Source organism: Clarias gariepinus, chromosome 10 (genome assembly GCF_024256425.1).
Source record: "Clarias gariepinus isolate MV-2021 ecotype Netherlands chromosome 10, CGAR_prim_01v2, whole genome shotgun sequence".
Lineage (NCBI taxonomy): Eukaryota > Metazoa > Chordata > Actinopteri > Siluriformes > Clariidae > Clarias > Clarias gariepinus.
In genome coordinates, this window is record NC_071109.1 from 28,304,085 (window position 1) to 28,316,721 (window position 12,637).

A 12,637-nucleotide genomic window follows, 5' to 3' on the forward strand; every position below is an offset into this window, starting at 1 on the left:
AATTACAAGTGTTTTGAAATACGAGCCCGTTTCCGAAACGAATTATGCTCATACTCCAAGGTTACACTGTATAGCATGCATTTCAAAAAGGGTTTGACGTTTTTAAAATGACAAATTATTTAACAAGTGTGAAAACCGACAAATTGTTCCATTTAATTAATCAACCTTTTAAAAGAAATCCAAAATGGAATTATTCACACAGATGTATTAACTGTTGCTCAGGTTTTGTGCCTCAAGTTGGGGCATTCTCATTCCTTCACAGCAGAACTAGCCAATCATGGGGGTGTGAGCTCATGTATGCAGAAGAGGGTGGATAGTGCTTTCTTAATGTGTGATGCAATAGAACAGAAAGGTCCTGCCTGACAGCTGGCTTAATGAGTCTTGGAGAAGGCCTAATACGTTAAAGCTTATACCCAAACCCCCCCACATGTGCACTGGGTAAATAGTTCAGTGATCATTCAGATGCCACACACCCAGGTTTGTGTACACTAAAATCACCCCATGTGCAAATAACTCACAATGAATTCATCACAACATGCACTATATGAAATCACTTACTTGCCAGCCACATGGGCATTCTCGATAAAGACAAGTGCTGCTTCCAAGCCTTTCAGCTGCGCCACGGCGTTGGACTCCGTTACGAACTTTTTGATCAGTCCCAGGTATTTCCCCCATTCAGGACTTTTCTCATCTGTGATCCTCTGGAAAAGCTTCAGTGCTTCTTCATATCCATTCAGTCTTGCTTTCCATACCTTGACAGAAATGTTTTATCATTATTATTATTAGAGACATGACTTGAAGACATTCAATTCAATTTATATAGGGCTTTTAACAATGGCTATTGTCTCAAAGCAGATTCACAAAATTAAAAGAAATGTATTGAAGAAAAGAACATCTATGAAAGAGATGAAACACAAAGCAATTTAGATCTACACTCTCAAAATAGTCTCTATTTTAAACAGAGCTTCTATCAACATTACTGAACAGTTTATTTGCTAAGAGAGAAAAAGAAACTACATTTATAAAAAAACTTGCTGCCTGAACAATTCTGGAGTTCGTGCCATACACTTTTGTTTTTATTATGTTTCAATTTAGAAAAAAGTTGTTGCTGCAATGGAAATACACTGGAAAAACTGATACACAAACCCTCAGTCTCACAATTCTGTTCTAAAACAAACCAAGTAGTTAAATACAATCATAGGTAAAACGGAGTACCCGGAGGAAACCCATCAAGCATGAGGAAAGAACACGCAAACGCCACAAACACAGACCCTAAGGCGGGAATTAAACCTGGACCCTGGAGGTGCAAGGCAACAGTGCTGTGAACTTGGTTATCGAATAACCTGGTCACTTTATGCCAGAAATCTAGAATCTATTTGAACTGAAGGTGCCACGAGCCAACAGACTTTGACGCCATGACAACATCTGTTCTATTACAACAATAATGCTTGCTTCAAACTTGTGTAAATAGACACATGGTGTTGGAAACTGTGGAAAGACACTGTGTGCAAGACTGCCTCGTGCATCCCTGAGGTGCGAACATTTGAGTAACACCAACAGTGTAAACTGATGATGTAGACGCAGCTTGGGGTAACACGTCTCGGATGATTTTAGCACAAGAGAGAGAGAGAGAAAAAGAGACAAGAAAGATTACCTTGTGTTCGCACTTCTGGTCGATGGGCAGCTTCATCCACTCGCTGTCGTCCCCCATGGTGATGGCTGCTCCGTTTTTTGCCTTATCTACTCAACTGAAAAAAAGCAACAGAAACATGATGCTGGTTTGTTTGGATGTCATTCTATACAGTAATAAATGAACCATTATTATGCTCATTTATTTGCTCATTCAGTCATGAGGAGTTCTGCAAAACCGATGAACTCAAAACGAGTAGAACATGTCCTGGGAATAAAAGTAAGCCAAAACTAAACAAGGCTTGGCTCAAGTGCCACATGCATTACAACGAGAACAAAAATACAGAGTAATAACAATAACAGTAATACGAGTAACCACAATGGACAAGAGTAAACCTCAAACGCTAACCGGAGCATGGAACTATGCACAACTACTTTACGCACGTATCGCTTCCAAAGGCGTTGCTGAGAAAGGCATGATCTTTTCATGGAATTAAAACTCTAACACAAACAATTACCCACGCTTATCCTAACTGATTATACAAGTTTTGATTTCATTAGCTAGTTCTGACTGGACTTTACATATTAACTCAAATACTGTGCAAAAAAAAAAAAAAGTCTTGAGCCATGCCTGATTACTTTATATTAAATTTAATAAAAATCAATAATTCAGATTATATTATAGAAATGAAAGCAAAAGTTTGACTGCGAAAGGCTGCAAAAATTAGTTGTTTATTTAACGACTTCAGCAGCAACTTTGTTTCCCCTCTCGTCTGTTCCAACCACTCGGCATTTAGCATCATCAATATAATAATCACCAGCCTGATCCATCTGTCATCATCTGCACCTGTTTCTCACTGGTTCATACCGTAAATCAGTTGTTTGTTTATGCTTGAATGATTCATAGGTCACCAAAAAACAACAACAAAAAAAAGTCCTTCAGGAGGCCTGGAAAACTGTTCCTCAAAACTACATAAAAAATACAAGAAGGTGTGGCTCTTTGGGGAAAAAAAATGAATAAATTTTAAAGTGCTGTATAATACCAAATAATAAAAAAAAGCCTGCCTTGTCAAAACGTTTATAATATCGGCTTAAAGAAAACTGTAAGGACTTCCATATCTGGCTTTTGACACTGCTTGGCACACCATTATGCGTCATCTATACAAATGGACTGAACCACAGTTCTGCAGTGGCAATCTGGAAACCAGGATCACTTCCCCCCCACAATGCTTTAAGCTTTTTTTATGACTTTGTTAAACAACTTTGTTTTAAAAAAAAAAAAAGACAAACAACCATGTCTGAGCCAACTGACACCATTCGTAGCATGAAAAATATTTATAGTTAAATTTTTGCCTTAACTTTTCCTTTAAACTTTGCAATTTTAAAGGATCAGAGATTTAAATCGAACATCCTGATAACACAGCTATTATCGGAAAACAAAAGTGAAGTGCGCCCTTAGCGTTAAAAGACACAGTGTTGACAAAAAAAGATGGACAAAAGGCGGAATAGTATAGTATAGTAGAATATAGGCTAAATATTCACCTTTAAGCATAACACACACATTAATTTATCCAGGACTCACACAAGGGTGACGCTTGAGAAAGTAAACATGTTACTTCAAGCAACAAAGTGTGACTCACCAAAGAACAGCATCAATCATTTAAAAAAAAAAAAAAACTCTGATTACATTCAGTCTGAAGCTCACACGTGATGCTTACAAATGTCTCTACACCATGAAAGTCCGCTGGAGTCGGGACGAGCTTAATGTTTCTTAATGCATATGCGAGGGATGTCAAGTTTCACATTTCATATTGATTTCTATAAAACAACATCTCGCATCATGAAATAGAACTCCTGCCAGAAAAGCACTAACTCTACAACGGTTCCCATCATGCCTATGGAAAAAAAACAACAACACTTCATTACAGAACTAATCACGGCCACTTGATTTGGTACAAACCGAAATATTTACTTCTCCAATCAGAGTTCAGAAGTGGGGCATTGAAAACTGGATGTTGGGAGATTTGTAGAGAATGAGATGCTGTAGTGAGTAACAGCAGAGTGTGAAAAGAGCTGACACTTGAAGATAACCATACACTCAGAAAGGCATTTTGTGATGTTAATGTAATCAAGCTTCCTAGACCTATTCAGAAACAACTGATACAGGCAGTATGACCAAAAGCATGCCGGAAACAAAGGCTCTCGATTCTCTATTGGGATTTGCAGAATCATAATGGATTATGGCCTCTCCTGAACATACTGATGAACTGGATAATCCAGCATTAACAACGCACCCTGTTGACAGATTTATAAATAAAAATCTCATTTGGGGACAAACTCAATAAAGTTATCAGCCCATTGTCCAACTATACCCAAGGTTAAAATCAAGAGTGCCAATGCCATCCATGGCCAGGAGCGGAGGAAACAAACGTTTTCCAAATACAGCAAGTTCCGATCCGGGGGCACGTTCTTAAGTCGAATTCATTTGTAAGTAGGAGAAAGGGAGTCTTTTACATTTTTGACACAAATGTACAATGTAAACCATATATATATTTTTTTTTAAGCCAGCTTAGTGTTTTGGTTCCGCATTATAGCCTTATAAGACTGTGCCTCCAAATTGCGACGACGCGGCGATCATCCTTGTGACGAACTTAAGTAAAATGACCTTGTTTAAAGGGAGCCCGATAACCTGTTGGAGGGAGGACAATGCTACATGCTACGGGCACCACTTTGTCTCACTGCTGCTTCGGACTGCGAGTCCGGTCTCTTCAGATTTTCCGCCATCAGGTCAGCTTTAGAGGACAGCCATGGCGTCAGACCGATTTATTGAAACAGGTTAGGTCGACTAATTTCTCCTGCACCCCCACACGGACACACACATATATACACACAATATACCGGACTTTAGACATTTTATACGTTCACTTACACAATGAAAATATAGCATATAATTGTATCTGCTGCACTGCAGTACCTATTTTTTGCACAATGCACGTGAGCCACTTCCTCGATCTGTTCTCCGAAAGCTCGCAACTTGAACGCTCGTAAATCAGGTAAGTTGTTCGTATGAGGGATAAAATACTCTCTCTTGCCCGTCAATCACAGAAACACTACCCCACTGCAGAGGTACCTGAGCTCATGTAGCCAGAGTGTGTTGTCACACAAGAAGAGTATTTGTGGAAGATGGTTTTTATTTTCTGCATGGTATTTCTCAATTTCAGGCCAGTAAAAATTTGTAAGATTAAAAAGTTGGGGGGTTTGGAGTGCCTCAAACAAATATTGTATATCAGCATGATACTCGCCTAATCTACTGAATGGGTATTAATATATATTTTTTGGTAGGTACATTATGTAAAACGACAAATTTGTCGAATCATAGCATAAGAACGGTCTTAAAGCAGGTTGCCACCAAGCCATGATACGTCACATAGTTTAGTACAGAGGTGCTCTAATATACAGCATTTGTCAGATTGTAACTTCATTTTTACACATCAGTTGTCTCTCAGAAAGATAGTCACGTGGCTGTCTCCATCTTCCCAAAGCGTGCTTCTAAAACAATTATTCTAACCAGCAGTGCACAAATATTAAGATCTGAGAAAGTGTCACTGAAACCGATGATATTGTGATGAGAAACATGCGAGTCGATAGCTGCATCGACATGTCATCACCCGTGTGAAAATATCACCAAGTCAAATGCAATATGCAAAGTTTTTCTAAAGCAAAACCACATGGGGGAACATCTGACCAAAACAAAAAAACCTTATTCATCACTTAAGAGCAATGCAGTGTAAATATTTTGAGTATAAAAAGTTATTCTTAAAGGCAGCAGCTAAATCTTGTAAGTAGCCCCTCACTTACCTTCTCAAAAAGCTTTAACCTTACTCTAAAGAGAGTAAAAAAGGCTAAAACCATTTTTTACAAAAATAACAGAAATAAAGAGCGGTTCCCAGCTCTGGCCGAGGCAGCCCAGGTTTATCTCACCGCTCTGTGCACGCGAGCTGACAATGAGTGACTATTCAGCTTGGCTGCACACATTCTGGATAAGTAAAATAGACAGTCTCGTAAAAATGCAGAAATTCTGATATTTCTAAAGAAATGCCTGCCCTTTGCTGCCTACCCATGAGTAGCCATGATTGGTTTGCCAAATACAAAGTGTCTGACACATATTGCACACCTGCACTCACAATGCTCATTTGCATCTAAATTTATTTTGTCTTATACAGAAAAGTTTTATATTTCTTGTATATTTTAGAAAACTTTTATATGTTGGTCTAACTTTTTATTTTTTTCTTATTTCTTGTCAATTGGTTCTTTAATTTAAGGTCACAGGCGGTCGTGTAAGCATTTCACTATATATCGTACTGTGTCAAATTTGAATTTGATTTGATGTGCATGTTTATTTAAAAAAACGTTCGGTACAAGGTTTTGATTTGTTTTTCATTGACGCATCCTTGTTTCATGTGCTGAATGTTATACGCGAGACTTCAAGCAAGGACAGTTGCATTTTAAATAAGCATTTCAGCGTGTGTGAGAAAGGCTTGATAGGTAATTAAGGAATGGAAAATTTCATTGCATAGACTATTTTATTGATTGAAGTTTTTATAAATTACATAAAACAATAGAAGAGAATGTTGGCTTGCAAAAAAATAAAAAAATAAAAATTAAATTTATGATACTTTCTCAGATCTTAATATTTGTGCACTGCTGGTTAGAATAATTATTTTAGAGGCACGCTTTGGGAAGATGGAGACAGCCACGTGACTATCTTTCTCTGATTTGCGTGTTAGCTTATTTCATACTTCAGACTTGATTTCCATGCATTTTTGTTTTATAATTACTTATAAAAACATGTAACTTCTACTTTAGAATCATTTAGATATTACTGCTGTGTTGTCCTATGAGGTCAGTTTGTTTAATCGGTTTATAAAGGGAATGTCCATTTAAAATAAGTGCATGAAAAGCGATCAATGAAGATTTTTCTTTTGTACAGCAAGTCTCTACATACGAATGAGTTTGTTGCGAGAGCAACAAACATTGTTTATGTACTAGGATACTAAGACAACTGGCTATACACAGTATAAAACCGACATGTTCCGTCATCTTGTGCTTGTTCTTTAGAACTGTGCTGATGGTTGAACGAATCGTGCCAATGAGTCATGTTAAAAGAACGAGCCAAAAAGTCTGCCATCATTTCACCTTGCTCCATTCTCATTCATTATTTTCACCTTTGTCTCCATCGTTATTGCTTGGTGCTTCTTAGCAATACCAGCGTCATCACCGCTGCTTTTACACTTGCTCCCAGACATCCTGGGATGCAGGCTGCATGCATGTGACAACATACAGTAGACATGCGATTAAACCTTCCGTGACTTAACCTGGGCGAATGCATGTTCGAATGTTCATTCATATGAACAATTCATAACTCAAATGTTCATATGCAGGGGCCTTACTAAAGTTTCTTTTTTCCTTCTGAAACACCATTTTAAAGCTATTTACAAGCAACAATTTGCAGGGTGCCTTTTTTTGTGCACCAAACTGGAACGCATTTGTATCTTTGAAACTTGAATGCATTTTTTTTTTTATTTTCAGTTGCATTGTTTTCCACTAGGTTTGAATGTATTTTGTCTCAGTATGTCTTAAACACAAATGTACATTGCTTATAAGTTAGAAGCATGTTCAATAAAATAATTTACACATCACCGATTGTTTCCAGACCTTTGACCGTAAATATAAATCAGATTTGAATATTAAGTTTAAATAGTCCCGATATACAAAATACAGTATTAAGTATAAAAGTCATTTATTCTTCAAAACCTGCTAAATCTGTCTGGACACACAGACAAAAAGATGCCTGCAGTACTGGTATCACGTGCTCAATTTATGCCAGCTTGACTTCCTCCTGAAGATCACGTACCTGGATCATTTCCAGACCTAGAGTTTAGGTCTGGAAATGACCTAGGCCCATGGGTCCAGGAACTGAATTCCATCGCCAAAGATGATTTTTTTCACTAGTTTTTTTTTTTTTGTTAATTAGCACAACTCTTCAGCGTGATAGATTATACCTAATTAGTGACCATTTTGCGCACGGGGGAACTATAATATATAGTCCTAATACTTTTGGCCACCACTGTAGGATAAAGATCCACCATCAATAGACCTATGATAAAAATAAAAAAAATACAATGTTTCTCTTACAGCAGCAAGCTTCACAATCTGAGCTTGTGCTGATGAGCTAACTCAAACAAATGAGCCAACTCAAACAAACATTCTTGAAAGTACGATGCACGTTTTGTCCTCTGCAAAATTACAAACACAAAGCCTGCTCAATTTGCTCAGCTAATAATGCTCGATCACGCCCCATTGCTAGTGTAGTAACGGTGCTATTTGGTGCTACATTTTAATCTTAAACAAAACATTTCAACACGGCCGGGCTGAGAAAACACAAAAGAACTATACTATAACAAGCAGGAATGGGACTCTCAAGGGACACCAGTCGATACTATATTATTATGATACCTAGATACGGTATTACCACGATACCAATTCGACTGGTGTTGTGCATAATGACTTTTTTTAAATATCCTTGTTGATGGCAGTCTTGCGGCTACTCCCGTCAAAGAGTCGTCCATAGCGGACCATCCAATCCGCACACAAAGGCATCATGATTTTTTTTGTGCAGTAATTTATGTATCGCCAGACTGACTCCAAAAAAAAAAAATAATAATAATAACTGTATGCTGACACAACCCTTCCATTTTATTTGGACTTGGGATCGGCACTACATCCAGTGACATGGCTTTGGGCATTGGGAGGAAATTAAAACCGGGCATTTCATGAAACCTACCACTGAGCCACCAATGCCTCTATTTTACCTTGATTCGATGTTCTTGATTTTCTTATTAATCAAAAAACCCTACTAAACATGATACTTTGCCACTGGCCAATTTGTGAATAGTTCAAAGCACGCTACTTGTAGGATTATAGAGGGACCACAACATTTTGCAACCATAAATGCAAGCACATACAAGACTATTTTATTTATTTTTTATTTTGCAGTAAGTCTAGCGATACTCAAATACATTTTCCCCCTTATCTCTAATAGCAAATCATTTTTAACATTGCTAAGTGGAAATATTAAGGTACAGTTATGAGTTACATCAGCGAGTTAGTTTTTATTACTTGAACACGCACACACACACACACACACACACACACACACTATATATATATATATAACTATATATATATATATATATATATATATATATATATATATATATATATATAGTTAGTTAGTTTTAAAGGCTAAGCTAGTACATTTAGACATGTATCCAGATAAATAAACAAATAATACACTAAAATTAGGACTAGTTAATAGCCACGTTACTAAAATAAACATTAAACACACTTAAAAATTAGGTAAAAACCTAAAACACATAGCTATATAAAACTATATACTAGTTAATTAAAACGTAATACTGTGCTATTTAATGCTAAAAGTAGCACACACTAACTGGAAATTATTATTACACCCTTCTACACACACACACACACACACACACAACCCCGTTAGGTTTAAATAATAAACTGTTTAAAAAGATATATTTAACAAGACGTTATTGACATTATTGAGATATTACTCAGCATATTTTTTTTATTATATTTTATTGATTTTTAGTAAGCTAACGTTAACTAAAATGAGTTCTACATTAACATTCTGGCTCTAATATTAGCTTCGACCAATTCAGCTGGCACATTTTGTGAGACATATTTCTAAAACTAAAAATGTCATAAATACTCCCTCATAAAACAAGAAATGGGGTAAATAATGTTTTAACGTACACGACCAAATAAAACTAGGGACTAAAACGTGCTAACATGAGAGTTCAAGATGTAGCTAGCTAGCATAACGCAGTATACACTACAATGCAGGCTTCGCATAGCATAGCTTAGCCTAGTTTAGCATAGCTTAGCGTAGTTTAGCTTAGCATAACACAACATAGCATCCTCCTAGCAACGCCACAAATTTAACCCAGATGAACAGTTTTAGTGTCAGGAACAAATGTTTAGGGGGATAAGAGTGAACTAGCATGCTGGATTTCAGAGGGAAGTCATAAATATAAATCTTAAACAGGACACACTTATTGTTTGACAGATATCACACACACACACACACACACAGAGACAGAGACCAGGCCATGAAAACGCAGCAAATACAGCAATTAGAAACGCTATTTCGTCTACAAGACATTTAAAAATGTTCAATCCGGATATTGAAAAGTTTAAGCCAAAGGTTACCTGCTTGAGGACAGGAGGACAAGAAGACGGGGCGCAGAGGTTCAGCCAGAGCCGAGATGTGCTCTCATTTCTCTGCCGGGCTTTGAAACGCCTCCCTGGGCGGAGAGTGAGAGGGAGGGTCCGCCGCTGCCGCTGCCTCAGCCTCCCAGCTTCCTCCTCAGTCCGCACTAACTTTCCTCACATTACACTTTCACTCTTCCGTTCCTAAATATTATGAGCCAAAACAAAACGGTTAGATTAATATCATCGGTATTTGTAAGAACACGGTGATATTTAAACACATTTTAAATGAAATGAGGGGAAATGAATGGCTGTGTAGTCAGGGAGCCGCCCTTAGTGAGACTGAAAACAAACCTGAACAGGTTCAGTGTGTCATTGTTCGTCATCAAGAACCATTGTTCTCTCTTTGTACCTTTTGTAATTCTATAATTACACATCATATTGACTATATTGATATTGATACACAATATATACCTACTTATTTACTTATATAATATATACTTCTATTTTTTATATATATATATATATATATATATATATATTTAATATATACTTCTATTATATTTATATTTATATATATATATATATATAATAGAAGTATATATTATATAAGTAAGTAAGTAAATAAGTAAGTATTTACTGTTTATCAATATAGTCAATATGAAAAAATTATATATATATATATTGACCAGCCATAACATTATTAAAAAATTTTCTGCTTACAACACATTAAGTTAAGGAAAAAAGATTCACTTGCTTATATATATATCCCACCCACTTCCAGCCGCCATTGTAATAAGATATAAAAAATGTAGCTACTATGAGAAGGGCTAGACAACGGGGTCAGAGCAACTGCAAAACTACAGCTCTTGTTGGATGATCCCAGGCTGCAGTGGTCAGGACATACCATAAGTGCTCCAAGGAAGCAAGGCCGGAAGCTCCAAGGAAGCCGTGACAGGGTCATTGATGCACATGGAAAGCAAAGCCTTGGAGTCTGATCCAATATAAGAGCTGCTGTATCTCTAATTGCTGAAAAAGTGGATGCTGATTTTCTTAGAAAGGTGTCAGAACACACATTACTGTTTTGGTGGGAAAATGGGGGACCTTCTCAATATTAAGCGGGTGGTCATAATGTTATGGCTGATCGATGTATATCCATCCATCCATCCATCCATCCATCCAGGAACCTCTGTAGTCTAACTATGGACCATCGAGGCCATTGGTGACCATTGTCATTTTGCCATTTTCATGACCATGGTAGGACATTCACACACCGCTTGTCTTTGGACTGTGAAAGGAAACCAGATTACCTGGAGGCAACCCACCAAGCATGGGAAGAACATGCAAACTCCATGCACACAGACCCCATGGTGGGACTTAAACCTGGTTCCTGGAGGTGCAAGGCGACAATGCTAAACACTATGCCATCGAGCCACAGCACAAGGGCTGGCCAAAGGGTACAATTCACATGGGCTCACCAAAATGGCACAATAGAAGATCGGAAAAACATTGCCTGTATCAACAGTTTAGGCTGGGGGTGATGTGATGGTAAGGGGGGGATTTTCTTCATACACTTTGTGAAGCATATTCCCCCTTAGTACCAACTAAGCATCATTGAAATGCCACAACCTACCTGAGTATGTTTGCTGACCAACAACCAAAATCTTGTTAAGTTTTTTTTTTTTTTTTTACTTTTTTTGTTGACTTTTTGAGTTCACTGTACTCACATGGCCTCCAGAGGCGCCAGATGTCAATCTAATAAAACACCTTTGAGATGTGATGGGACAGAAAGTTTGCATTATAGATGCTGTCATATCATTATGGACAAAAATCTCTAAAGCATTTATAAATAAATAGCTATACAAAATAAAAATCCAGAGCTATGCTTAATAAACCACTGATCTAGAATCAAGGGTCTTGAAAGGATCTCTAAAGATGCACTTTAAGAGACTTTGAAAGCAACAGCTCACGTAGGTATAAAATGAGAGTGTAGTTCTTAAGAGCCCCACAAACAGCACAAAGGTATCTTTTGCAAGGCCCAGGTTAACCAGGTCATGATTGCGTTGTGTTTTAAGCTCACTCACTCACTCACTCATTGTTTATACTCCTTTATCCTGTATTCAGGGTTGCAGGGGCCCTGGATCCTATTCTTGGAGACTTGGCGTGGTACACTCTGGACAGGGTGCCAATCCATCACAAGGCATACACACACATTCATACACAATGAGCAATTTGGGAACGCGAGGTAACCTAATCTGCATGTTTTTGGACTGTGGAAGGAAACTGGCGAACCTGGAGGAAACCCCCCAAGCACGGGGAGAACATGCTCACCGAGATGAGAATCAAACCTGTCTGGGAATCCAACCCGAATCCTGAGGCAACAGTGCTAACCACTATACCACCATGCAATCCTACATTTAACTATAATCCTGTTAATAATAGAAAAGTGCCTTTCAAGATTCCTAGCTATTCATGTTTGTGACAGTCCTCCCTCAGATTGATTTTTAATCTTAAAGACGGATGTACTGACATTCTTTTAAATTGACAGGTCACTTGACTTAAAAATGGGTCAACCTGTAAATAAAAAATCAACTAGACAATTTAAGAATAAAAAGCTTGATTACTATTAACATCATCATAAATATCCAAACTTTGACAAATATTTGATTAGTTGAATTATTTTTTATAGAATTAATCTCTGGAATCTACT

The 12,637-nt window shown here is 37.4% G+C and overlaps 1 protein-coding gene across 3 annotated transcripts in view; it reads right to left on the bottom strand.

Annotated features, from left to right (window-relative positions):
- ckap5 (cytoskeleton associated protein 5) overlaps positions 1-10,039 on the bottom strand; it is a 42,277-nt gene extending 32,238 nt beyond the window's left edge. For all 3 annotated transcript variants that reach the window (XM_053505575.1, XM_053505577.1, XM_053505576.1), the window contains exons 1-3: positions 9,928-10,039; positions 1,655-1,748; positions 559-752 (exon numbers count right to left, since the gene is read on the bottom strand). In XM_053505575.1, the coding sequence (XP_053361550.1) occupies positions 559-752; positions 1,655-1,711 (251 nt within the window). In that variant the 5' untranslated portion in view covers positions 1,712-1,748; positions 9,928-10,039. The remainder of the gene's footprint in view (positions 1-558; positions 753-1,654; positions 1,749-9,927) is intronic.
- Positions 10,040-12,637: the final 2,598 nt, after the last annotated feature.